Source organism: Varroa destructor, unplaced genomic scaffold, assembly GCF_002443255.2.
Source record: "Varroa destructor unplaced genomic scaffold, Vdes_3.0 BEIS01000003.1, whole genome shotgun sequence".
Lineage (NCBI taxonomy): Eukaryota > Metazoa > Arthropoda > Arachnida > Mesostigmata > Varroidae > Varroa > Varroa destructor.
Window position 1 is genome coordinate 56650971 of NW_019211456.1, and position 26381 is coordinate 56677351.

Genomic DNA, 26381 nt, shown 5'->3' on the forward strand with positions numbered 1-26381 from the left:
CGCTAAATTTGGTCATTCAGCATTATTTATCAGCATCTTATAGTCCCGCACGTATTACTGCAAAATTTATAGGGCCGAATTTTAAAACTTATAGAACTGCTGGAGTAATAGAGCCATGAGACGCAATTGTTAATTATTCAAGCTGACTAAGGAGGTTTCAGTAGAAGTTTGAAACACTGGACTTTCAGGAAAATACTTCGCTTATTTTTTTGTTGTTTTTCTATCCGCCTTTGTAATATATATATATATATATATATATATATATATATATATATATATATATATATATATATATATATATATATGAGCAAGAGCATGCAGTTATTTTATTTAAATAACTCACTCACGTTCTCGTTAGTGATACTCGGCGCTCGAAATATTTTTCCTTTCAGTAATCGGTCGCTTCTTCAACTAAGTGCCCGACGTCGCTCTCATGTACGTCAATCAGTCTTTTAGATAGCACCCTATTTCGTTACATAATAATACTAGTAGTAATTAAACATAATCATAGTCAGTTAAATAAATCTTTAACTAAACGGTGCTGCTTATCCGGCTAAGAATAAGCGTGCTTGAAATAAATTTAATGTCACGCCACCCAACGACACCATTATCTTTTTTTTCGACGCACCATTTGTCAACATTTTTTTGAAAATGCCATCGTTAACATTTTGATGGAGATACGTTAGGTAAGACAATGGGGTTCGACGACATGAGATACGATCTGTGGCGCATGCTATCAGACGCCTGGTTAACTTAATTCTTTTCAAAAGGATTTACTCTTTCCACAGCAAATCGAAGGTGTAACAAGGATAGATACTTTCGTCACTGTACACTGCTGTCGATGGTCGATTGACAATATCGTCTATGATTCTGCTTGGCCATTGTTTTATATATAATTCGTTGCAAAGTCTTTTAGTTCGTTGTCATCAAACCGGTAAGTTCTATGCGAAAAGCATTCTTAATGTTAGCAGCAGTTGTAACTCCGACTCTCATGAACTTTCAATTTAGTTTAACTAAAATGAGCCCTTCTATGAGAATGCCTAAAGTGAAAATGTGTTCCTAATATTAGAAATTGAATAAATTCTGTTTAACGAAGCAAAAAGTTAAGGTTTTAGTTATTACACCCTACAGTCTATACAATGTTAATCGCTGACTTTTGATTAATATACTAGCATTGGCTCTATAAATTTCTAAATAGTGACAGGTAAATTTCACACAGAGCGTAGAAGAAGTAGAAAGATCTTTAGAGACTACTAATTTCTGAGCTCAACCAACGGAACTTGTTACATGAAATGGGCCTAATATGCGTTGCGTAGTAGATTTTGCCACTTAGAATTCCCCAGCAGCTTTTAATTTATTATCTCTGCTATAACATGGCCTTGTCAACTTCTTGCGCTACCTTAGAGTTTGCCGGCTGAGATTCGGTTTCTTAAAAAGAAGTCTAAGCATGACAGATGTGATGATCGTCAATTATGCCAGGGGTGGAAATGGCCCACATATTCTCATTACGTTTCAAAAAAACGTATTATAACAGGGAGACGGCTCATTCATTAAATCTACTGGTCAGTAGTAAACGGTTTGAAGACAAAAAAATTTGCTCTTGTTGAGCCTGCCTTTTACCGGACGTTCGGATTCGTCTGATGAGTTCCTATATCGGACAACTAGATATCCTCCATTACAACTTCTCTATATAAAAACACGAAATCTCTTGTTGAAACTCTTGCACATGTTGGCATCACAGATATGCACTATACGCATTGCTATAATCTGGCATGATTGTTTAGTAAAAACGTAACAATTGCAATAATTAGTACACTTATTATAACAATCAATAGAAAACAAAATGAGAATTACTGCAAGTACAAACATGATGTTGAACATATTGTTAGTGCCATACCAAAAGTAATGCAGTTCAACTTAGTGTCGTTTGGTGGGGTTAAAAACGGTTGGAATTCTAGAAACGGTATTAGCGCGTTGAATATTATGCCAGCGTGCCACAGCTGCGGTTTCTTTCTGTTTGCGTTATTGGCGCTCTACTCTTTCTTTATTCGTTACGATTTTTATTCTGAAGCTTCTAATGCAGAGACAAAAATCCATGTTTATTGAAGCGTAGTTTATTCTACAGGGCGATCAATCCGATTCTGTCGTGCCAGAATTGCCAAGACGTTCCGATCAGCACTGGAAAACATTCCTTTGAACGATTGCATTATAAGACTGTGAAACGAATGAACTAGATCTGGTCTGCAGGCACTGTAATACGTTTAAGATTATTTGTTGTATAGAATACATATATTACATAACAAAAGACGAAGCTAAAAAGGGTTTTATATTCATTTTACCTGAAAACTTAATTCACCATCGCCTGACATCTTTCAAGTTAAGATAGGTGCAGTATGCAATCTTGATGTTGTCAATCCAACTGTTTAGGACTTCATAGCACAAGTATCTACAGAAAATTCTTTAAATTATCCTCATTTTATTATTCGAGGTATTCGATTGTGCAGTTCAAATAAATGAGACACATAAGTTACAGAAATCTGGGTCCAAAACCATACACAATTTTATTTGTATAAATGGAAGGAGGCCTTGTGCCAGTAGACACAAAATGACGATGCGACTCTTTTTTAATTAATCATTTTAATCTTTCTGAAGCTTACATAGCTTTACGCGGGTTGTTAAGGGACCTCTGCTAGGACTTTTTGATTGCCGCAATAATTTGAAATCGTTGGTTTAATAATAGTACGTTGCTTTTCACCGCCATGTCCAGACTTGTTTTCTTTTGCTAAATCTACTGTGCGTTTTCTTACCTCGTTTTGATTAATTTTACTATCGTTTTTTATTACGATATTATTCTTAAGATAGCTTATCTAAACAGGTGCTATCACATTAGAAACGACGCGCTTGTGGGATAAATGTACAGCTTAGCGGACTTAATAAGTTTTATCGAGTGATATTGTCGAGTTCTAACGGGTGGTATTGCCGATACGTCGAAATGTAGCGCGCCTCAAATTTAACACAGGCTTATTTTTGTCATACCTGTTTGATTGCCCGTGCACTAATAGTTGAAAATAGGCTTTTCAAAAACGCCTTACTAAAATTTTTATATTTGACGAAATCATAATATCAGTCTTTATTTCGATTTGTCCGTAGGTCGTGCAAAGTGCATACGGAGGCCGTGCCCAAATAATCTTCCGGTTAATAAAAATTCATCTGAAGACTATATATATCTCTGATAAACGTGTACATTCTGCGTGTGCTAATAATAAGGCAATGGAGAGTGTTCCACAATTCGCCTTATGGCCAACGTGTAATTCTTCAATGGATCCAATAGTCACTCTTAGCCGTAAAATTACGGCTGAGAGATCAGACGCAGAGACACCATTCTACATAATTGATTTCGATGATCTCAGATATAAAATTAAACTGTGGAACGAAGTGCTGCCGAGAGTACGACCGCATTACGGTAAGCAGATTTGTGAAGTGTCTGTTCACTATGAATCTTCGATTGGAAGAGCGATATGCTTCTTTACAGTGCTTATTTCCTTGCAACATCTATTCGAGCCGGATGCTGTCACTTTTAAAGTTGGTACGTAACTTAGCAAGCTGTATGTATGGACTGTTAATTTTGATATCTTTACCAGTCTTCTCTTTTGTTGGAATGGCTCTTACCGAAAACCGAAGCTGGCTCAAAGTATATTGGGAAAAGAGCTATAGCTAGTTGACGAAGAGGAGAACGAGTTCGAGCCAAATGAGTTCCTCTAAACTTGCTGGGTTGTCAAAAGGCCAATTAACGACGGTTTGGCTAGGGGTTCAAACAAGCAGACTTTGAAGCTACACTGAAATCCCGTCGGTGTAATCGACGACGATTTTACGGGTTCACCAATAGTAACGGCGAAGCGATTCAGCACCCATAGAACGGCACCATCTCTGGTAGTTATAGACCGGGCGGTAGTTGAAGTGAGTTATATAGTTTACCAACGTACGTAAACGGCGAGGTGAGGGTCGGTTAAAAGCGTAGCTAGTTCAAGGTTAATCGATTTTTTATTTTCTTGCCTAAGATTTTTCGATGTCTAAGGCGCGACGCTTTTAGGCTAGCAAAAAAATAAAGAACAAAAAAAATTTAGAGCCAACAATTAACAGCTTTCAATAGACAAAGGCTAGCTTTAAAACTACTATACATATGTGCAGCAACAAGAACGTGCCGCAAACTCTCATAATAATTATAATGCAAATATAAAAAAAAATAACTATTAAAATACACTAACACATCTGCGGAAAATTTATCATCATCAAATATGTCCTTATTTTTTCTATTATTTGTTGCATCTAATTTACTCGCAATTACTAGTCGAGGTCCATGAATGCTATTAACTCGTTTCTCATTTATGTTATTATTTGATCTGTTTGTTTGTTTGTTATGCATTGCGGCTCGATTTGTCGTACGCAGCGGTGAAATGTAATGCGAATGTGGCAATTCTAAGTATCTTCCAGCAACATGGGCTTGGATTTGATTGTGCTACTCGTAATGAGATCAACTTAGTTCTTTCGATGGGAATTTCTCCTAACCGTATCGTCTATGCGCACACAGTGAAGTCACCTTCGTATCTTCAATACGCCAAGAATAATGGAGTAGCTAGGATGACCTTCGACAACTCTGCTGAACTAGATAAGGTTTGGAAGACTTTCACACCGATACACGTAACGTGTGCTTCAATGCTATTTCGTCTAAAACATAGAACTTTGGTCGAAATCATCTTGTATTTTACAACAAGCAAATCTAAATAAGTAAGTACAAAAAGTAGATCGTAGGTCGAAGTAATATTCTATTGTTAAATAGTTTTAGAGTAATCAGTGTATGCAGAAGTACGCAGATAGTATGCGTAGAAAATAGCTTCATATCAATATTCTTCAAATTAAGCTTATTCCAGTAACAAATAAAAACTTAATTTGCATCATTTCTCTTCATCCAAATGCTATTTAATACCTGTATATATTTCCAGATTAAACAATTCTACTCTGAGGCAGAGCTGATTCTTCGACTAAAAGTTATAAATACGGACCGCTACAAAATGTCGGAAAAGTTCGGATGTCTACCCGAAGAAGCAGAAAAGCTTCTAAAAAAAGCTCGAGCTTTATCGTTAAAAGTTATTGGGTTCAGGTAGCAGATCTGTGTCAGTAAATGTTTACCGAACCCTTTGGCTTTGTGTACAAATTATTAAATATTGCAACAATATACAATTAAAAAAATCCAAAACTTAGCAATTACAACTTTAGAAATTATTATGTTCAATGTTTCATAGGTATTAGGCTTCTGGATTATACAGCTTTCATTAACACCGATTGTACATGAAAATATTCCACGTGCCAAGATCTCAGGTTAATATATTATTATATAGCAAACAGTATAGACCTGTATTATTATTACTATGTCGTAACCTCATTTGGGGTTATCACCGTTGCGTTCGTACTAGTGTTAACACCTCTTACTAAAAGACCACGACTGATTTATAACAGTAAAGCACCATAAACGTTGACATTCGTTTTGGGAATATTCTTGCAAGCATAGTTTTCACGTCGGGTGTCAGAATCAAGGTTCCGACGTATATAGAAACGCGCTTCGTCTGTGCAAACAAGCGGAACAAGAAGCCATCCAGCTTGGATACTCCCCGAAACTGATTGACATTGGAGGCGGCTTCGAAGGGTTTCGAGGGCAAGAAGTCAATTTTCGCAAGGTGCACAAGGATTACACTAGTACATGTTTTTTTCTTCGTTCTCTTTTATCCTTACAAATGACAAAATCTGGAACATAAAGGATTTCGTAAAGGAAATAAAGCAAAGCAGATACATTGCGTACACCAGAAAGAATAAAAAATACTCATGCATTAAAACTCCTGGAACAGGATTCGGGAAACATTCACTTGCCTTCTTTTCAGATAGCAGAAAGCATCCGTAAAGAAAGTGATTTACTATTCCCTTCGGATGCAGGCTACCAGCTAATCTCAGAGCCCGGTACCTTCTTTGTTGGTTCAGCACTTACTCTCATTTGTCGAGTGGTTGGCAAAAGGAACTACAAGGGTGAGTTATATAAAAAAAAATACCAACTTCTTAAATAAACATTCATATTTCATCGCATCATATATTGTTCACCATCATCTTTGTCACATAATGTACTATTGCTACAATAATAAGCCTATGCTAGATGCAATCAACTAATAATATCAGGTCTTGGACAAGGGTTCGATGAAAGATACGGTTCTTCTTAGTTTGCCAAATATGTGAGTTACACGAAAGTAGTGGTATTATATATCTTCGAGAGTATTTTATATTTATATCTTAACACATGTATCTTTTTGAGAACCACATCGTAAGGTTTAGTGCGCACTTCAAACGCATCCTTTGATGCCGCATTTATTTGATCAATATGTGATCACGCACAGCCGAGCTTAAACCAGCAACATCTAATTTTTTCTAGCAGACCATATTTTGATGGCCCGCTTACCAGCCTCTATTATATAATAGCAGTAAGGAGCTTTAGGTATTGGTTTTATCACAGTCGTACGTAATTCGTATAGTTGATTAACCGGTGATCCTCGTAACCAGCGTTCTGGAAGTTATAAGAGTAAGTGAGACGCTGCTGTATTATTGGCTGTACGCGTGAAACGTCGCGCGTACTTCTAGCCTGTTACCGACGTGGTGTTACACTCAATACGCTAAGAGTAACATATTAATACTGATATACTCCTTTAAACGGCAGAAGCCTCTCAACAAAGTATCTTATAAATTTACCTAATATCGCATAAAACAAGTATTTACAATAGTATTACAATATATTTTTATCGTGTAGCCTTCATGGAGGCGCAGGCGCAATCATTTATTATACTTCACTTGTTGAAGTTTAGAATAGGTATCAATGAGAAGGTATCGCCAGCTTTCAAATCAGATGAGTTGAGTCTATTTGAAATGCCTTAAATAGAAGGTCGTTTCTGAATTGTGCGCGAAGTTTCCTTATTTTGTCAAAACGTAATTTTTGCATTGGTTATGGGACCTTTACTCCACTTAGAAACGGATCAAGAACCGGCTTTATAATTATTTTCTACACATCTACAGGCTAAATAATCACAAACAATGACACCGCCCACATCAGAAAAACAAGGCTTATAATCTATGGGGGTTATCATGCTTATTTGCGACAAATTATTCCTCCTGTTACTGCATTTTTAAGAAGCATCATCACATGTGTGCATTCAAAACTCGATGCAGACCAGGATAAAAGACGCTTGTAGGCGTTTGCCAATGTCTATACTCTTGTTCGAAAAATAACCTGCGCACTAAGGTAATACTTAAAACGTTTTCATTTTAAAAACTAACACCTAATTATCAAGTTTGCTAGACTAAGTTTCATACTTTATGATACTAAAGATGAAACAATTTTAATTTAATTAAACTAATCACAATAAATCGAATATCATATATTAGCTGCATTAAATAATAGCGTGCGTAATTCAAATTGCATATATTAAAAATAATTTTCTGTTTACTAGGGGTTTTTTTTTGTTTAGACTCCTTCGGCTTAGCCTTTTACTTTCAAATTTTAAAATCATCCCCTTCTTGCAGTCAAACCGGTTAGAGCCAAAATACGGTAATACGGTCTTAATAAAAAAAAAATTAAAATGTTAGAGTTTCTCTGCATACCTGCTCATTTGATATTGCTTGTATTATGTCACCAATTCATCTGCTTATAGCCTCACTTATTTCTGCGGAAGTTTTCCACCTCTCGATTCCGTCAATAATGAACTCCTGTGAAGATGTTAATCGTATTTAATTGTAAAAATCCTTGGCCTAATTCTTAAAAAAAGCCAATTTGATTGGAGTTTTCATTATCTAGTAGCGAATCCAATTATTATTGGCATTTTTTAAAATTTCAAATTAAATAGCATTAATTCATGCTTAATATAAAAAATATTATAATAATTCATAATTAACATAGTTTAATCGAATGCTAACCAGCTTCAATGTCTTCAGCATTCAAGGATTCAAACCTTCTTCGCTTTCGCATTGCTTAAAAAATATTTGTATACACAAAGAATTGGAGTACTCATATATTGTGTGTACGTTTCTCTCACAAGCTGTGTCTTCCATATACACGTTTCTCTACCAAACCCGTATATGAAGATGCTTGTTTTTCACTAACTGCTTACACTAACAGCCAAATAACAACGTATTCAATAACAAGCCCTGTCATCATTTTATCTATCACGCGTATTGTATGTAATGAGTACACGGCTGTTACGGTATTTATTTTGCATGTATATATTTCTGCATATGTCAAAATGCGAACTCCTGAATTTTCAGAAATCAACCACATTTACGTCAGCGACTCCGTTTATATGTCATTTCTACCGGCCCTGTATGGAGACTATTATCTTCGAATTCAACCAATGCAGGTGTTTCAATAAATTTAATGGTTAATTTTGTATATTACCGCAGTGACTCGTACGAGTGCCCATGTGCTTTGATTTTTAATTAATAACAAGTTTCAAATAATAACCTGGAATGTATCTCAGACGTTTTCTTGAAGGGAGAAAAACACAAAACACAAATATATATGCAAAGTTTCGACGCAAAACATAATCAATATATTTTGAGTTTTGGAATACGTTCAAAATTATTTTAATACTCCACCATTAAGGGAAGACAGCTACGCAAATATTAGCAAAATAGGCTCCCTTAAAAGAAAGAAAAAGTAGGCAGGAATATGGGCTTCCGCGCAAAAGAATATGTCAAGCTTCGAAATGCTTAGTTATTCATATTTCATATTTCTTGATGTCTTTAATAATCTACTAACGTATCTTAAAAATTTTGCGATATAAACGCTTCAAAACTGGGCTAAAAAACCAAAGGTAGGCTAATTAAGGATTCATCGCGCAGTAGGGCTTCTCAATACATAATGCTACTACAGAAACTATCAAAATTGCTAAATCCACTAGTAGTTCGAAGAAAGCAATTAAATGTACTATTTATATTTCATATAAAAAAAATCAATTTGCTAAACTTTTCCAAAATGGATTTTGCGCTTTCGTGCGAAAGCTTGTTGTAAATTATATCACAAAAGTAGGGTACGTAACATCTATATAAGTACAGATAGCGGGCATTGTGGCCTGAACGTGAAAGCTACAAAATAGTAGCTGTGATTAGTGTCGTCGCCAGTAACCATGTCATTTATGATAAACTGTTCGAATGGTGTTTACCTAACCTGGACGGTACACGAATTAATTGAAAAATAAGTTACTGAAACACCCTTTGGACAAAAAGCCCTTAGATACTAATTTCAGTTTTTTTTTTTCCATATATTTTGATGTTTCCTCTTTTGTTCGATCATAGTCGTCAACAGTTTATAGTGAAGATTCATGTGGAGAAGGTCTTGTACCCACACGTATCTACGGGACCACATGTGATGGCGTAGACATCATTGTCAAACAGTGGAATCTACCAGCTCTTGAAATAGGCGAGTGGTTACTTTTCTACAACCAGGGCGCTTACACCGAAGCTATCGAGACCGGATTTAACATGCTCGAGAGGCCGACCAGGTACGTGCATATTCTACTATTTGGCAAAACACAAGATTTTTTATATGCACTTGTGCTACTTAATGTAGAACACACCAATAATTGTTAAAACGCAAGAACTGAATGATGTAATTTAATTGACAAGTGGTAGACTACATGTTTGGCTAAACTGGTTTTATTTCGCTTGAATTTCAGGTTTTACCGCTCTAGTAGTCCAACAGATTTAGAAGCTGCAAGGTACACAACTTAAATATTGTAATACAGCTGATCCTGCTGATTAAAAGTATTTGCACACGACTTATTACTATAATAGTTAGATATAGTATTCGATTTTAAAGTATATGATTATCAACCCAAATTTTCATACGTATTTACGTCCCCTAAAGAACGCAACATGGACGTGTTTCTGACAATAAAGCAAGGCGCGCTTTAAAAATTCTTCAAAATAACATAAATACAATATTAACACCTGAAATATACCTAAATCTATCACTACAGGTATGTTCCATTATTATATTAGAACTTTAAATTAAAACGATATAACAACAAAAAGAAAGCGTCTAGACAAATGACTACTGACCGCACATGCAACGTTTCAGGGAGGCTCTCACAAATCACATGAAGAGGGAAGTTGAAAGCCGATCTCTTGGCGGTAAATATATATAGATACTAAATAAGAGATGAAATACTACATCTAATATAGACTGAAAACGTGCCGTAAAAAATTATATAATGAATAATAAACTCCAAAAAATATTCATCGTTATCCTCCATAAATTTATTTTCTTATACATTATATAATAATACACAAGTCATGTTTACTAAAAGTATAAAGCTTCTCTATCGAATGAGACACATTAAAAACTGAGATGGATACAGGAAACAGGAGATGGAGATATACATTCATATTACATGATTGTTTGCATTTATGATCATTTGTCTGAATCCGTCAATGAATGTTAGTTTGATGTGAATTTCCCTTACATTTGATCAAATGAAAGAAACGAAGTAACGTTGAACTTACTTAGATCAATAAGTGTTACTCGTCCACCTTCGCTTATTGGTAGGCGAAGCAACTCTTTCGTTTTGAATGTCGAATTCGCATTTCTGACTTAGTTCTCACTTGCAGAATTTATCACTCTTTCCTTTGGCGCGGTGGTCTAGGATTGCTTCGTAGAGGCTTTCGCCTTTAGCTTCCAGCTCCCGAATTCGATCCTTGCTCAGTCCGGCTTTTCGGGCGATCTTTGAACAATTGTGCACAACAAATAAAATACAGTAAATATCAAAAGAAATGTTATTTCGAACACGTTCGCTTGAATGATAAATCAGAAGAAAAATCTAGAACACCTCATAATTATACTACAAAGGCTGTAAAACAAGTTGAACTGAATAGAATGTTTGCTTAAGAGAAAAGACAAAATCCAACATAATGCTTTAGGACGCTAAAATATGCGAAGAACTAATCATCGACCGATCGACATGTTGATTATTTTATCCATTCGCAACGGGAGCACCGAGATGTCGCTCAAGCATGCTAACTGTTCGTAGTCATGGAAGTTATTAGAAATATATAGAAGGACTCTTACTGGATTCTGTACACAATTGTAGTGTGTGACGATTCTTTATTCTGACAGAATGCTTTTTATTTTAGACGATTACTTTCTATTCGATTATTTAAATTAATAGGTGTGGAACAATAAGGTAATCTAATACTTTTAAAACCCACTTTTCACTGATATATATATATATATATATATATATGTACACACATTCGTAAACACTGTAAAAGTAAGCTGCCTACTGTAACTCGAATATAAATTTTTCATTGTTAATGTGAATGAAAGATACAATGATGAAATAATTTGGGGAGCAACAAAGTTGCGTAAGATCTTACCTTTCTAGGATCAGCGATCTTACTCTTTTTGATAGCCTCTTGATCTTCAGTTCCCGATGCCTCGTAGAGGAATTCGCATGTTTCGTTGTCGCCCTTTACAGTGGAAACAGACGCAAACAGCTCGCCGCGGCAAGCTGTTACGAAATTATCTAAAATGAGACAAAAAAAGAATAGTTACAAATAATAACTCGCAAGTAAATTCTTTCAATGAATTGCTTTATTTTATTTTTTTAAATTAAATCAACTTCGGCAAGCTATTCAGGTACTGTTTCTGATATTTCATGTCAATTTGAAATGTTTCTTTTTTAATGTAATTTGATAACAAAGATGCATATACTCTAATCAAAAACTAACCAAAGACAACTAATAAGATTAGTAAAATGATTACCTAAGTGGCCTGCCCAATTTAGCTTCTTTGTTATTTTAGTATCGAGTCTTCTCAAACCAAAGCTGTACATCTACATTTCTATTAAATCAATTTATACATGTTGTGAACAAAAAGGTGCACCCATAGTTACGCTGACGTAAATATTTGGAACAGAAAAAAACTTGAATGAAACACTGAGACTCTCCTGAGTACAGACAAAGAAAATACTGGATATATATGCTACTGACAATGATTAATTGCGTCAAATCAATCACATTTTACTGTTTAGTTCAAACACTATTAATGTATGCACCCACTCTTCGCTCCAGAAAGTAGCGCCGTTTTCCCGTCTTGGAACACAGGTTGCCATTGCTCGAGAAGCCCGACCGCTTCAGTAACCGCGCGTAACTTACAATCAACACCCTCCGGCGAGATAAATTTACCATAGCCTGTCTTAATGGCTAATTGATTGTCGCTGGCACGTAATAACGTGAACATTTGAGCGGGCTCTGGGGCGGGGTCATCTTCACTTGTCCATAATTCGACTGCACCAGAATTTCGTGCGCCAACGAATCGTCCATCGGACCATCTAATAGCCACGCAACCACGTAAATCCAGAATGTCATGAGCTATCTTCCAACCTTTAATGCCATCTGACGAGCTTGGCTTGTCCTCACCTAAGAAGCCCAATTAAACTATGCTTAATTGACCAAACAACTTTGACTCAACAGGTTTTCCATATTTTAGAACATCTATTTTAAAATGACCCAAAAATGTAATCTAATTAACCCGTTAAGATAATATACTAATTCCAAATCTGAAAATAATTGATTGTTGATACGATGGTAAATAGGTACATACTTCTAAAATCTCTTGCCTCGAATAAACGAAAAACTAGCTATGCTTACGGATGTTCTTTTTTTTTGCTGGATTTCTAGTTGCTTAAGTAATACGCATTTTCTTGAGGGTACTACGTTTTGTGAAAGAAAATAGTAAAAAAGGTTTCTAACTCCAAATTTAAATGGCGCTTTGAAACACATGTACAATTCCATTCACAGTTTATCAAGTCAATCGAATAGATATTCTAGGTAATTTTCTTAAATAAGAAATAATTACCTAGAATATCTATTCGAACACGTACCTTTGACATCAAGCGCATCCGACCATTAGAAAAGCTACGATAGAATTGTATTTTATGATGATATCGTTTACGTCAAGTATAAACAAATAAGTTTTGCGTTATACAGGATATGCTCGCCAATTTAGTCCGATTTATCTACGTTATGCATCTCTCCAGTTCATATTAATCCTTTGACTAATACTAACCACTTCCGTCACTATGCGGGCGTTTTCGTTTTTCCTTTTTCTTCTTTTTACTCTTATGCGATCTATTGTCGCCTTTAAAGGTAAGCTTTGCAGACCTAACGACACCGTAATCCATATTAATGAACTTCTGTTTGCAGTCGCAAATCGTGTCTGTAATCTAAGGAATAGTTATTTTGCTAAAGCTTTTACTAAATGATCTGTTATGGTAATGCAGAAGGCTGAGTAATACACTGTGAACCAATATAGTACATCTGGTACGTTTTTGTGCTCGGTCTACAAATTAGATCCTTATATATTTGTCACGATACTTATTATATAAATATTACCATTATTTAAACCACCGTCATACTCACATACAATATACGCATACAGGATTCACATCTACGTCTTTTACATCATCCTGAACACTTTTTGCCCAAAAAAGGTTGCTTAAGTTCACTAGTACAGTACGCATGCATCGGCTGAATCCTAAGCTGGGCACATGTTTACATACAAATATAAATAGAGAATTCAAGATTTAAAACACCAGGACTTCTTAGTTCTTTTTAGGCGCAGAACTTTCAGTACAAATCACTATCGCCCGCAATATTTCCCAGACACAAGTTTTCATCGATAGGTCTGTGTCTGGCCGCGCTTGCTCTGCTTATCTCGTGAAGGTTATTCTGTGCACGGGTATTGCATCGGTGTCACGAAAGGTTTGCCGTAAGAAAGGATTTGTTCCTTACGTTTGTGCGTTAGAAATCAAAAATGATCGGCCAGCGAATCTTGGCTTCGATGGGCCGCCAGATTGGCCGCACGCTAAGCCGGCGTAGCCTGGCAGATGCTGCTCCAGCGCGTGAAGGAATGGCTTTCACACTGGCCTCTCCATCGGAAATGTACTACCATAACGCCGATGTGAAACAGGTCGACGTCCCATCCTACTCTGGCGATTTCGGCATCCTTGCTTATCATGTCCCTTGCTTGGCCGTGCTAAAACCTGGCGTTGTGACTGTTTACCCGAAGGATGGCGACCTAAAGAGGTAAATCTAAAAATATTGTCAGTTTTCTTATGTAGAGTATGGCGTAAACACTTCGGCTTTGGAATATTTACAAGGTTGTTTTCGAAGTTAAGGTTAAAAGATTCCAAGCCAGGCAAACAGACGACTCAGCTGTGTGGCGCTAAGCGACTTTGAAGCTTTCTTATGAGCATGATACTCGTAATTACATTTATTGTATTAATATTAAATTGATTCATTGATTCACTTTATTCGTTGGTAATAATTATTGTTGCTCGTTAGTCGAGACGCATTGCGGGCCTTGTGTTAAATTCACATGTACACGACCATAGCAAACAGGTGCAAATATTCATTATGTAAATGTGCACCTAGAAATTATATACTGAAAATTATATAAAATCATGTGAGGCCGAAGTGCCTAAAAGAAAAGCGCTTATAATCATTTGACATTTATGTAGGTGCTTTATCAGGCCAATCATTTGATGGTACCGTATATAAATAAATAAATTTAACTGAACATTTGTTTTTGTAGGCGCAGCAGGTCCTGCACACAAAGCTAAATCGCAGACTGTTTCTTTTGTTCACAGTTGTTCCTTATGTTTTGAAGTGGGGTTGTGTTAACAAATTTACGTCGTATGTTGGTAACGATTGTGCTCCATTTGCACAATTTGATTGGAAAAATGTGCTTAAAACAACACACGACATCCAAATATTTGTTATTAATATTATAGTTGGCATGTCAACCAGGTTCTGTTTGCAAAGAAAAATATTGTAATATTCGAACTAGTCATTTATCCCAAAATTTACTTTTATAGTTGTGGCCTTCTTTATGCAAAAAATGCCTTAATATTTAACGTTTATTTTATTAGAGGGGCAAAAGCAATATATTGGAGTGATCTTGAGTTAGGTTTTGATGTGACCTCGGGCTTTCTGGCAACGCTTTGCAGGTCCTCTGAATATCGGCTCAATCCTTTGAAGCGTGGAAGAGTAAGAGAAGCATCTTTGCACTGTAAGATTGGACGAACTACAAAAACTTAATTTTTAACTGCAAGTTTGCGCGAAGCACTTGTTACGCATGGTTGTAAGATATCTGAAGCAATTCTTATTGATAGTAAGGGCGTAAAACTCGAACGTTGGTTTTATTAGTAACATTACGTGTAGTATTGTTATTATACTGGCCAGAGTTTCGATTTATATATCTCCAGAAAATGTTTATTATTAACCTTTATTCGGTTGCTTTTTTATTTCTAGATACTTCGTATCTTCGGGAACCATTACAATTAACGAGGATTCAACGGTGCAAGTACTCGCAGAACAGGCCGTGCCTGTAGATAGGCTTGATAGCGGGCTTGTGCAGGACGGCCTTCAGAAAGCTCAGCAACAGCTTGCCTCTGCTGGAGATGAAGGGGCCAAGATGGAGGCACAGATACTCGTCGAGGTGCATGAGGCTATGCAAAAGGCGGTTATCGGACTCTAAACGCCCAACTGCTACATCATGTAGAACAACTAAATTACCTGCGTTAGGTCGTCCACTAAAACTTGAAGAAAAGCGTCGGATCATGGCCTCGACGAGAGTTTCTTTATCTTAATGAAAAACTAGTTTGTACCAAATTCGGAAGATATCCCGCATGATATAAGGATGCTGAGAATAGCTCGTTCGGTATTCTGTTAAAAGAATTTTTTTTCGTATCATCAAATTCAAAGCGGTGATTTCAAGGTCCTAAAGGGTCGTCTGAATGTAGATGCAGAATATCCAATGTTATTGTATTGCGAGAGATTTGAGTTATTTTACTAGAAATCGTTCCACTTGAATCGGAATGTGAGAATGTGATGGTAAGCTTGCGATAATAAATATAAATAAGATATGAAATTAATAACTAATGCTTATTGTAGGCAGTGCTATTAAGGTTGTTATATTTTATAATAAGTATTATCTACGTAACATGATAGTTAATATACGACAATAAAAAGCGGATTCGCCGCTGTATTCACAAGGCCGTCGCAAAGAATAAGAATAACAGAAAATATATTCGCAGGTCACTGGCATACCCTGTTTTCCTTTGAGGCTCTGTGAAAGATGCTTCAGAGCTCCTTATTCGGGTCAACTGAACGGAAGCTGAAGCAACTGTTGCTGAGCCTGGCATACAGTTCAAAACTGGATACGTCAAAGAAGCTCGTAAAAAAAATAAAAAAAGCCCACTTTATTTCATGGAGTAATTGTAATGCTCCACAGAAAGTCGCATAATCGATATGCCTTCTTTGGCCAATAAGGACGACCTGTGATTATCTTAATACTGTTTGATGAAACTCACGAAAATAGAAACTGTATGAATATATAATCAGGCATTTTAGAAGAAACGTGCTGGACCAGAACAGACGATGAGTCAAGTCACACTTCAAGCATTCTTACGCGATTCTTCTTAACTGTGAACACCGCACTCGCATCATAATAACACGTGTGTACAGGAACATCCTATATTTCGCTTTGAATATTTAGCATAACTTTCATCTCATCCTATCTCTTACTAGTAATTCGTAATTTTTGTGGAAAAATTTGCAACATGGCGCATATTAGGGGTAGTAATGCTTAAATATTTTAACCCTTACAAGAATATTATCATCGAATAAACAGTGCTTGCAGGCCCGTAAAATGATAAAAGTAGGCGCATGCCACAGTTAATAGAGAAGTTTGAAACATTTAAGTACTATATAAGCAACAAAGTAAGAGATGTTCTTCGTTATTAAAAATCCTTATATTTATTGGTGGTTTTAGTTGTATAATTCAGCACGTATTATACACACATACGGCATTTCTTATAATGAGCATATATAAAGGTCTTCCTGTCACCGGGTTTTTAGCGATGTGGCTCGTCATAATATTAAACATGTTAGATAGTGTTCTGTTAATTTCATAGATCAGGTTACAATTATATTTCTGAATAGCATCTGCGTCCAAAGGCAATAGGTTCAAAATAATTTAATTGGTGAATGTTTTTTTTGGTAAAATTAATTATTTGTATCTACCATCACGGAGAGATCCTCGCGTGCATCTTGATGGCGAATTCTTCTGCTGTCGTTATGCCCTCACAGTGTCTAGACAATTCTGCAGTAATATCTTTCTGGCCGTAGTAAGCTCCTTTAGAACAAAACAGAAGCAGGTTAATAATGCACTGCTCGACACACAATCCCAGGTGCGACCACAAAACCGCTTTGGGAGACTTCTACTTGATGGGAAATCTATTTGAGATATGGAACTTCAGCACGTCGAACGCATGTTGCCTTGGAGTAGTTCAACATCCCGAATTAAAGTAAAATACAGATCCTGTTCTTGTCTTTTTTTTTTCATTTAAAAGATCCACAAGGAGCTTGTTAGCAACTCCACTGAGTAGATCACTTTTTCATCGAGAGGCAGCATTCTCAATGTGGAGGGGTAGCATAATTAGTGCTGCAAGTTTCTAATTCTTAAAATACTCGTTTGTAAAATATTGTCAAAATCAACTTAAAATTTAGTGCCTTGATTTTTTACAAACGAACACGTTATATGCAAGGTCGATTCACTTAAAGCTTTTAGGTTTTTGTCAGATCCAAACACTGGCACCAAAATTATGTAAATTTACAAGCAAAATTCTGCTATTGGTTGCATTGGAAGAGCACAGGGCCACAACTCGAAAAGTTAGCACTACTATCTAATCTGTGAATTACTTTGAGATATCCTTCAAAAACTCAAAAAGTTCTTATACCTACGAGCAATTACGTTCATTAATTTCGAGCAATTAAGTTGAAAATGCCAATTCTTTCGGATAAACCCACATGTAGGTTTTTAGTCACCGTTGTTTTTCAGTTTTGGTATCAAGGCATAAACCAGTATAGCGTGGTACTACAGGGAACCTCAGCTAAACACAACAACTGATCAGCTAAATCAAATTATCTATTGCAGATGGTTCTCTTTTTTAGTGAGTGACAGACAGCATTTTTCAATATTTCCACCACCATTTGATGTGCTAAAATCCTCACGTATTCTCAAGATGTGTACATAGTCTTTTCATAGCCTACATCTATCAAATTCAAATAAGTCATAATTATTTTAATTCGAGTCCATAATAATAGCAATATTAAAAGGAATATTATATCTGCATGAAAATAGAATTCATTTTGCACGTAGAGAATTAATCAACTTCTGACCCATAGCAAGAATTATTTTAGTAACAAAGCATCCATATTCACTACCTCGTAAGGACAGAATACCGCTTACCGGCAATGGAGCCCGCCATTGACGCTATTGTGTCAGTATCTCCACCGATCCGAATAGCTGCGAATATTGAGCGAATAACACCACTGGATGTCTATAAAGTTAAAAATAATAATCGAAACATCAAATTATCAAGTCCATGAGCAATAAGTGAACCTTCCGAACCTCACTATATGATTTATACTAGGATTTAAAAACAACCTATATAAAATACTAATCAGTTTTCTCCAAAAATGAAAAAATTGAAAAATCGGATTTTTCAAGATGGTGTTTCTAATGTGACTCCTTTCGAGATATTTTGCGTTTTTGCAGACCAAATTTGAGAGGAATTATGTTTAATTCATTGGGTAGTCAAATATTTATTATCAACTCATTCTGTTTTAAGTCCACGCTTTTTTGCTCCAATAAAGACATGTTGCTAAGACTAACACACAAATTTACCGGTTTCCTTTATAGATACCTAATTTTACTAATAGAGCCAGAGTAGTGAAATAACTTGAAAACGGTAGATGTATGCATATAACAAACAAGTGAAGGACAATCAACTATTATGTAGACTTCTCATTTATTGTATGGTACTAGCATAGGTACGTGATTCGAACCAAAAATTCGTGATAATTCGCCAAAAATTTTGGCTGATTTAAATCGATTATCGAACTTATTAATAATTCCTTCAAAAGCATAACTTCAATACTGAATCTATTTTCGACTTAACGGAACTTCAAAAGATATATATCTAGACATTTATTTGCAAAGCTACACCCATCACTCTTGTAGTGCTGGAGAAGCCACCAACGCATAAAAAATAACTAAATTGGTTTCTCTAAGTCAGAGACGCCTCCTTATGGGTATTTGTAATTAATATACTCATGAAAAATTAGTACTTCAATTATTTGTTAAGTTACTTGTTGGAAACTAAGAAGCTGTTAAGTTATGATATCTCAGGAAAAAGCTTTTGAAAAGTCATGCATCGCCTAAGGAAACAATAACTGAAATATTTATCATAGAAGCGAAATGTAGGCGTGCTACTGATAATCTGTATAACCGAAGGTAAGTAAAAGGGGACAATTTACAGTCTTCACTTTCCCATGTTCAATGAAATAGTTATGCTCATTTAGGCTGAAACTGGTTAAGATGACAGTGATTTGGACCTTGACTGAGACTGTCAAAAACAAAAGATTGAGCGATATAAAAACAAAACAGACACAAAAGTCACTTTTGTGTTTAGTATTCACCTAACTTAATTGGTTTGCCTTACCTTGGAACGCGTCTAAACATGTATAAATAGGTAAAATTTAAGACAGAAGGACACAGGTTGAAAAGTAGGATTAGAATTTATGTCTGCGAACTTCCCTATGGATGAAATAAACGTTTATGTCCAATCTTAATTAAGTTAGCTCTTTTAGGTTTCTTACTTTGCAGCCACAGTAGTGTTGCGCAGTTTTTTTGATCTATAAATACCGCTAGTATACTACCCACCTCAAACTCGGACAACGGTTGAAGAGCTTTAAGAAAGGCGTAAATTGCAGTAGGCACAGATCCATGAGCTGTGATGTCATTGCCCAAGTCTTCAAGAAATGCCTCTTCGTCGATTGATGTTTTGGTGAGATATGTTGAAATGCAGTTAAGTTTATTTACAAATATACTGTAATACAAAAAAATCTATGTTTTTATATCTATGTGACAAACTTTTATACATGAACATATGAAACAACTAAAATGTGCAGTGTAACTGGCATTGTGCTTCATCTAAAAAGACTAGTTCAGAACATTACAAGAGAAATTGGACGAAACGACTACCTCGCCAACAACTCGTATTATTTGCTTATAGACATCGTAGTTGGTTCATTGACAAGTAATGAGTCTAAAAAATTCACATGTTAGTACTCCGATCTGGTCAGCTGAACTGCAACGAGGCGTAGTATGAAACTGAACAAACGGGTTTTTCAGTATAAAACGACGTTCAAGTCTTTTGATTAACCAGTTATTTTTCTGCGCTTGCGCAGTGCAGCATATCTATATCTAGACAACCTAAAATGTTGTTAGACGACCAATTCACAAACTTTTTTTTTGTTTTCTTTTGTTTTGAGTGGCTCAGAGCTGGTACTGATCCGCATTCCTTGAATAAAGTATATACTATACATGTATTATGATATGCCATGGCTACCGATAACAGATAAGTGCCTTTCAAGACAACTAAAGACGAAATTTTGAAATATGGTAGTAAAATGCGGTACCTTTATTCACTTACATTTTATAATCATATTGAATACCTTCCACTCCGGTCACTATTTTTTTGAGTTCTGTTACAAAGTTTTGGGTGTCGATTTGATCCTCCGCTTGCAATGCTAGACGTACCGCTGCTGCTTGCACTATAGCACCCAGGATACCCAGTCCATTGCTGTGAGTTATTAAAGATTGACGATAAGCTGATTTTACCTGCTCAAGGCGAAACGCCCACCGTTAGTAAGTGCCTGAACTTCTTTAAGCTTATATGAGTGAACCTTGCGCACTTATAAATTTTAAATTATCGTGTGGTAATAAAGTTTCATAAAATTAAAAAAGACCGAAGTATATGTATGCTTTAGACGATTCATAATCATTATTAATAAAACACTGCAGCCATTTTGCTTACCAATGTTTCGGTGTCATCGGTCGCATGAAACAGGGCAGTTGGCGCTACGCGCATGGAGGCTCCATTACCATATGATCCTTGTCCATCAAACTGAGCTTTCGCGGGTCCCACGACGTCCTCGTCCAACGACGACTTCCACAGCTCGTACTTATTAAGATGCGACAAAAGATACCCTGCTGCTTGTCCGTAACCTCTGTGAATACGCATGAAATCCCCCGATTCTAAACTAAACGATCCTCTAGACGAACAGATTTCATCTATGTCACCAGTGGGTTATATGAAACTGAACAAACGGGTTGTCCAGTATAAAACGACGTTCGAGTCTTTTGATTAATCAATTATTTTTCTGCGCTTGCGCAGTGCAGCACATCTATATCTAGTCAACCTAATCTAAAATGTGGCCAGGGTTTGCGTCACCATGGCGCAAATAATTTTGAGCAGATTCTAATCGCAATATTGAAAAAGCTTCGCAGAAAGAAGTACTGCTACCTGCGATGATCTTTGATGAACTCCTGTGCAAAATGTTTGGCAAGGTTAGGCAAATCCAATGCGTTCTTCTCCAACAACGACCTGCACAGAGCAAAGGTCATTGCAGTATCATCTGTATATCGTTTGTAAGGTAGATCTGGAAGATAAATGACCCAATAAACTGTAATATAAATGATATGCATCATTTTAAGTCTGCCTATTCCATGGCACTTGAAGGATACTAAATGTATCAACACAAAACAATAGAAAAATGTAGACGTTAGCAAACAGCACAGGTATGTAATGGTGAGTTCATGATTCGTGGAAAGCTGACTAAGAGTATTGTCAGAAATAATAGGCTTGCAATTATAGCAAGCATAATTAATTTACATGTATACTCCATGGACAGGAAAAGGTGATCAGCTATTTTCCATTTTTTACGAATATTAAAGAATCTGTTTAACTTCGGTGCACTTACTCGTAGTATTATTTTAGGAGCAGACAAGGGCGAAATCTGCTAGAATAGTAATGCGATGACATTTTTAAGCAGCCCTTCCCCCCTTTTGCAACCTGCAAATGAAACGGAAACGCGCGCATTTTTTGTTCGTCAATTCTAGCTACCCACATCCCCTTCCTAACTTCCCACAAATATCGTAAAGCAACTTACTTTTGTTCGTGTGGGCGTCATTCATATTCTTGAAATACTGCACCAGCACCGATTTGGTTACTCTTGCATCTCCTTCAAAAGGTGATCCCAAACAGTCTCCCATTACGCCTCCGACAAGACAGCCCTTTTTACAAAATGAAATCGACCTTTAGATCTGTTACCTCTGCGCATATAATTCAGAGGAGCATACCAAAGAAAGCTAAACAACACTTAGCGAATGCTTTTCGGCCATATATTGCGGTATTTTTTTAATATTCCTTTCACAATTACTATAAATTTTTACCTATTCTCCGACGCATGGGGACAAGGGACTTTACAAATCCATTATACATGTACGATATTTGTAATTATAAATCTGAACAAGAAGAATAAGTGGAAAAACTACTATAATGTAATATAGCTACGGTGATAAGCTAATACAGGAACAAGTAAGGGTAAAATAAGTATGCTTTATCTTACATAAGATATTGCGCTAATCGTCACTATCGATTCTAATAGCTAAAAGCTATCGTTACTTGGTATAACTCGATATCAGCGGAAAGAAGGGCCAAAGGCAAGACGTTGACTTTCCTTGAAATGATCGATTAGCCATCTGTAGAGTTCTTCATCAAATATGTATGCCTGGTGCTAGTATCTTATGTAAAATGCTATTACGCCAAACAGAAAGGATTAATAAGACAAGCTCTTTATTTTACTATAGCCGAAACATGGGAGCGTTAAGATCTTAGTAATAGGGGGCACAGCAAAACGGTAGGAATAGTATGAAAATATATGCAAAGAAGCTCTAATAATATTCGTACGCGTATACTAAAATGGTAGAGGAAACTGATGAAATGTAATCTCTTTTTTATACTCGCTTTTTCCTATATGGAGCGTAGTGCGTTGAAACTGACGAAAATTCTAGCAAGCTATTTGTCGTAACGGGCATGCATTTATCCGCTTCTTCTGGTACTAAATAAGGACCAGTTCCTTTCAGAATAAAACAGCAAACTCATCACGGTAAAAAAACAGTGCGTAGTTTTCGGAATTGAGCGAAAATCAGCCATTCAATCCTCCTGGTCTACATCAAGATTTAAAAAAATATATTTTTCATCCAAAATTGGCAGTCTACGTAATTGCCAATTCTCATGCGGCTTCTAAAAAAAATTGAACAAACCGGAGGACCCTCAATAAGGTTTAGGTTTAAAGGGCTCGAAAATTTATCAAAGTAGTTCAAAGACGATTTGGTGCATTTAAGTTTTTGATGCAGAAAATAACGAATATTTTAGGAAAAAGAACAGCAACTGTCAATTGCGACTATGATTAGTCTGTTGAAGATTTTTGCGCTTTTTTAAGCCTTTTAAATTTTTGGCCGTTTTAAGTCTTTGCATTTTTGAGATTTTTGGCCTGCTATTAGCTCAAATGTTTGATTTCTTGGGAATTTCTTTTTGTATACAGCATACTTCAACGACACTTAATGGGTATACGCCTGCCAATATTCCTTGACACACGGGTTATATTGGACGTGCATGTCCGTACGACATGACATTTCTAGCATATTGAAAAGCTTTTAAATACTTGTTTTTATCTAAATAGTGTTATAACAAACGCAAAATTTCCAATTTAGACAGGTATAGTAATATTCCCATTGCATTATTATTATAACTTCGTAGAACAAAGCAAATTAATAAAGTTGTTTCGTGCCTTGATAAACATTATAAAACGTTTTGATTTTAATAACTGTAGGACTTGTTAGAGAACTATGAGTTATTGAAGGGATATATTTTTTTTACTTACAATAAAGTGAAACATACCTTAAAACGGTCCAATGACATCGGCTCTGATGACGACATCGCTACTTGGCGCTTAGCTATACCACGAACGGTGGTAAAGCTTATGAAACGTCCACCGACAGAAAACAACTACGAATAAAAAAGAAACATAGCGTTATGGATATCTGATGTATAATTCTTCTTTGGTTCTGCTATGTCGTGTGAGTTTGCCGCCTTACAATGTGAAATATCATGATACTACTCCGCGTTTACGAAAGCAAGGATGATCACAGTAACCGTCTTCTCTTTTTTGCGTCACTATTTTGTTTCAGTAATAAAAATGTCACACTCAGACAAACGAAGAAGCCCACAGTACTGCGTGCAAAAAAGCATATGTAATTTTTTGTAAAACGCAAGTTATAAATATCTTCCAGATTCTCTGTACGCTTTCGGCAATGTGATAACATGTCCCTAAAGATTGTCAATGTAGGCGCCTTAAAAGAGAGAAAGAAACAGCAAATGTAAGTATATTTCAAAGCTTTACGTGCAGTTACACTCAGTACAACTGGTAGAGCAACTACAAAGGCGAAATTTTCCAAAGCATAAATATGCAGTTTAAGTTCATTCGTAGCTTCGTTTATTTCTTAATCTAATCGCATTTGTCGTGTAGTGTAGGTCATTGCTACGGCCTGAGCAATAGACTGCCTAGCTTTTTCACTCATCAACTACCTTAATATTTAGTAATTGTAATATTTAAGATATATACTTACAATGTTAATTATAATATTATAATAAAAGTTGGTTTTCTTGGTTGTAACCGTTGAGGATTTGAACCGTTTAGTACAGAAACCCTATATATTAATAATTTACATTTACATCCATACATACATATATACATACGCACATGTGAACTACTAGTTTTGTAAATGATACAAAAGCAACATAGTGTTGATTATGGGCTATACGTCATTGTTAAATTTAGTATTAAGTTTTTAAATTATAGTGTTATCAATGGCTACAACAAATCTATTTGTTGAAAGTTATCTATAACTTTCAATAACTCCCTATAAAAAGAATGGTGATAGGTAACCATAATATCCAAAATACATTGCGATGACAAAACTTATGCCAATTACATGAGTGGGTGTATAATTACACAAGTTATATCCATAGTCTGAATATCTAGAGTCGTTGTAACCTGGTTAACTGCTTTGACGTATAGTTAAAAATTTGACTCTAGCCAGGCTGATCGTAAATTTTAAACAGGGTCAAACTGCTTAAACTACGAAAGCCATTCGAACCCTATTTGTGATTAAACTTCAGCCAAGGTTGTTAGTAGAAAATCATGACACAGAATATGTCATGTAGTACTTATTTTGCAGTATAATTTTGAAAAGGAGGTGATAATAGTTTGTTAACATAATGCTTAACGTTATTTAAATGGTTATGGTAACGTTAATTAAAGGGGGGAGGGACCTAGGCCTCGTAAATTTGCAAATCTTACACTAGGCGCAGCCGTCATACGCCGGTGATGCATTTGCATCAGGCGTTATTGACCGCGATCCTCCACCTCAAAAGAAGTTACGATTCGTGCAAGTTCAACGGACAACTTATTGAGATTCGATTACACGTACTGCTTATGCTACTGAAATAAATTTCAAGAATATTAAATTATTCATCAAATTATACACTTTAAGTATAATAATCTTCATGATAGTCATCAACGCATCATCTAGCCCGTCGCTAACGCACAAATGTTATTAATCTAAAAATGTTTTATATATAATTATATGGTGTATTTTCTTTATGTATAACAATATCCCTGATGAGTCACTAGAGCGACGATGTATGAGACGTATCGTTTAACTCAAAAAGAACTCGATGGAAACGAAATGCTTAACAACAAGTAGAATATCAGCTTGATTTCTTGTTGCCAAATGGCATATAATTATATCCAATTTATGAGGCGTCTAGCCGCACCAAATACATTTGCAAAACTAGGCGTCCACATAAACAAATAAATCATAGCAACCAAAGTGATTCCCATGTCCTCTTAACGTTTCTAAAAAGACCTTTGAGAGCAGTAATAGCGTCATAGCGCTTTCCTTTCGGTGACAACTACTGGCCAGTGGTACATCACAAACCAGCGGTTGTTATCGTAGTAGAATTCCATTTCGCGCATTATTTAATGTCAGCTGCTACCTCTCGTAAACAGTGAACACCGATTGTTAGAACAGTGGTCGTCGAACTAATGACATATAGCATGAAATCTACATACACCAGCGTGTATTTACCAATAAGTTTTTACTGCTAAGAAGATACTGCATGCAAAATCGAGTATAAATTTACCTCACTTGGACGTCAGATATTGTTGAACAAAGTTCACCGACGGTTCTCCATAACACAAACAGACGGAGCTTAGCAGACGCTTTCTCCCTAGTTCCCTTTATAATGCGGGCTTCT

The 26381-nt window shown here is 36.0% G+C and overlaps 4 protein-coding genes across 16 annotated transcripts; 2 read left to right on the plus strand and 2 right to left on the minus strand.

Annotated features, from left to right (window-relative positions):
- Positions 1-145: 145 nt before the first annotated feature.
- LOC111246289 (ornithine decarboxylase-like) lies at positions 146-10332 on the plus strand. Of its 4 annotated transcripts, none has more exons than XM_022795626.2 (10): positions 146-934; positions 3151-3586; positions 4448-4671; positions 5001-5158; positions 5567-5732; positions 5934-6075; positions 8353-8444; positions 9382-9587; positions 9762-9803; positions 10166-10332. In XM_022795626.2, the coding sequence occupies exons 2-10, from the start codon at positions 3271-3273 to the stop codon at positions 10230-10232; spliced, it is 1413 nt and encodes a 470-aa protein (XP_022651361.1). In that variant the 5' UTR covers positions 146-934; positions 3151-3270; the 3' UTR covers positions 10233-10332. The 4 variants fall into 4 exon arrangements, 3 of the variants coding, with proteins under 3 accessions (XP_022651361.1, XP_022651362.1, XP_086840947.1); XM_022795627.2 differs by having other exon boundaries at positions 3151-3463; XR_015324660.1 differs by lacking the exons at positions 9762-9803; positions 10166-10332 and adding an exon at positions 7223-7333 and having other exon boundaries at positions 9382-9398.
- FRG1 (FSHD region gene 1) lies at positions 4804-13703 on the minus strand. 3 transcript variants are annotated; one of them, XR_015324664.1, is made up of 7 exons: positions 13507-13703; positions 13154-13303; positions 12145-12504; positions 11461-11609; positions 10591-10808; positions 7693-7797; positions 4804-6604 (listed from the first exon to the last, which is right to left on the minus strand). XR_015324664.1 is itself a non-coding variant. In XM_086984846.1 (5 exons), exons 1-5 carry the CDS (start codon positions 13519-13521, stop codon positions 10686-10688), a joined length of 804 nt encoding a protein of 267 aa, XP_086840972.1. In that variant the 5' UTR covers positions 13522-13703; the 3' UTR covers positions 10321-10685. The 3 variants fall into 3 exon arrangements, 1 of the variants encoding a protein (XP_086840972.1); XR_015324663.1 differs by having other exon boundaries at positions 13154-13310; XM_086984846.1 differs by lacking the exons at positions 4804-6604; positions 7693-7797 and having other exon boundaries at positions 10321-10808; positions 13154-13310.
- Positions 13704-13765: 62 nt separating this feature from the next.
- On the plus strand, positions 13766-16025 carry ATPsyndelta (ATP synthase, delta subunit). The gene is made up of 2 exons (XM_022795660.2): positions 13766-14172; positions 15400-16025. The coding sequence occupies exons 1-2, from the start codon at positions 13901-13903 to the stop codon at positions 15623-15625; spliced, it is 498 nt and encodes a 165-aa protein (XP_022651395.1). The 5' UTR covers positions 13766-13900; the 3' UTR covers positions 15626-16025.
- An 854-nt stretch (positions 16026-16879) lies between these two features.
- LOC111246291 (ADP-ribosylhydrolase ARH3-like) lies at positions 16880-26377 on the minus strand. 8 transcript variants are annotated; one of them, XM_086984840.1, is made up of 10 exons: positions 26268-26375; positions 25423-25560; positions 23961-24068; positions 22168-22291; positions 21522-21681; positions 21033-21225; positions 20649-20836; positions 19877-20042; positions 18401-18491; positions 16880-17284 (listed from the first exon to the last, which is right to left on the minus strand). In XM_086984840.1, exons 2-10 carry the CDS (start codon positions 25459-25461, stop codon positions 17175-17177), a joined length of 1179 nt encoding a protein of 392 aa, XP_086840966.1. In that variant the 5' UTR covers positions 25462-25560; positions 26268-26375; the 3' UTR covers positions 16880-17174. The 8 variants fall into 8 exon arrangements, with proteins under 8 accessions (XP_086840966.1, XP_086840964.1, XP_086840963.1 ...); XM_086984838.1 differs by having other exon boundaries at positions 25423-25563; positions 26268-26356; XM_086984837.1 differs by lacking the exon at positions 26268-26375 and adding an exon at positions 25991-26169.
- Positions 26378-26381: the final 4 nt, after the last annotated feature.

What these genes read in the sequence shown, in the direction of transcription:
- LOC111246289 (XM_022795626.2), top strand. Translation starts at nt 3,271, where the DNA reads ATGGAGAGTGTTCCACAATTCGCCTTATGGCCAACGTGTAATTCTTCA. An exon ending in TGCTGTCACTTTTAAAGTTG is followed by an intron (nt 3,587 to 4,447) that starts GTACGTAACTTA and finishes TGTCGTACGCAG; the next exon opens with CGGTGAAATGTAATGCGAAT. An exon ending in TGGCAAAAGGAACTACAAGG is followed by an intron (nt 6,076 to 8,352) that starts GTGAGTTATATA and finishes CTGAATTTTCAG; the next exon opens with AAATCAACCACATTTACGTC.
- FRG1 (XM_086984846.1), bottom strand. An exon ending in GCTACTTTCTGGAGCGAAGA is followed by an intron (nt 11,610 to 12,144) that starts GTGGGTGCATAC and finishes GTCTCATTTTAG; the next exon opens with ATAATTTCGTAACAGCTTGC. An exon ending in AGATCGCTGATCCTAGAAAG is followed by an intron (nt 10,809 to 11,460) that starts GTAAGATCTTAC and finishes AATTGTTCAAAG; the next exon opens with ATCGCCCGAAAAGCCGGACT.
- ATPsyndelta (XM_022795660.2), top strand. Translation starts at nt 13,901, where the DNA reads ATGATCGGCCAGCGAATCTTGGCTTCGATGGGCCGCCAGATTGGCCGC. An exon ending in AAGGATGGCGACCTAAAGAG is followed by an intron (nt 14,173 to 15,399) that starts GTAAATCTAAAA and finishes TTTTATTTCTAG; the next exon opens with ATACTTCGTATCTTCGGGAA.
- LOC111246291 (XM_086984840.1), bottom strand. Translation starts at nt 25,461, where the DNA reads ATGCAAATGCATCACCGGCGTATGACGGCTGCGCCTAGT. An exon ending in CCGATGACACCGAAACATTG is followed by an intron (nt 20,837 to 21,032) that starts GTAAGCAAAATG and finishes CGCCTTGAGCAG; the next exon opens with GTAAAATCAGCTTATCGTCA. An exon ending in ATTCAATATGATTATAAAAT is followed by an intron (nt 20,043 to 20,648) that starts GTAAGTGAATAA and finishes TTTGTATTACAG; the next exon opens with TATATTTGTAAATAAACTTA.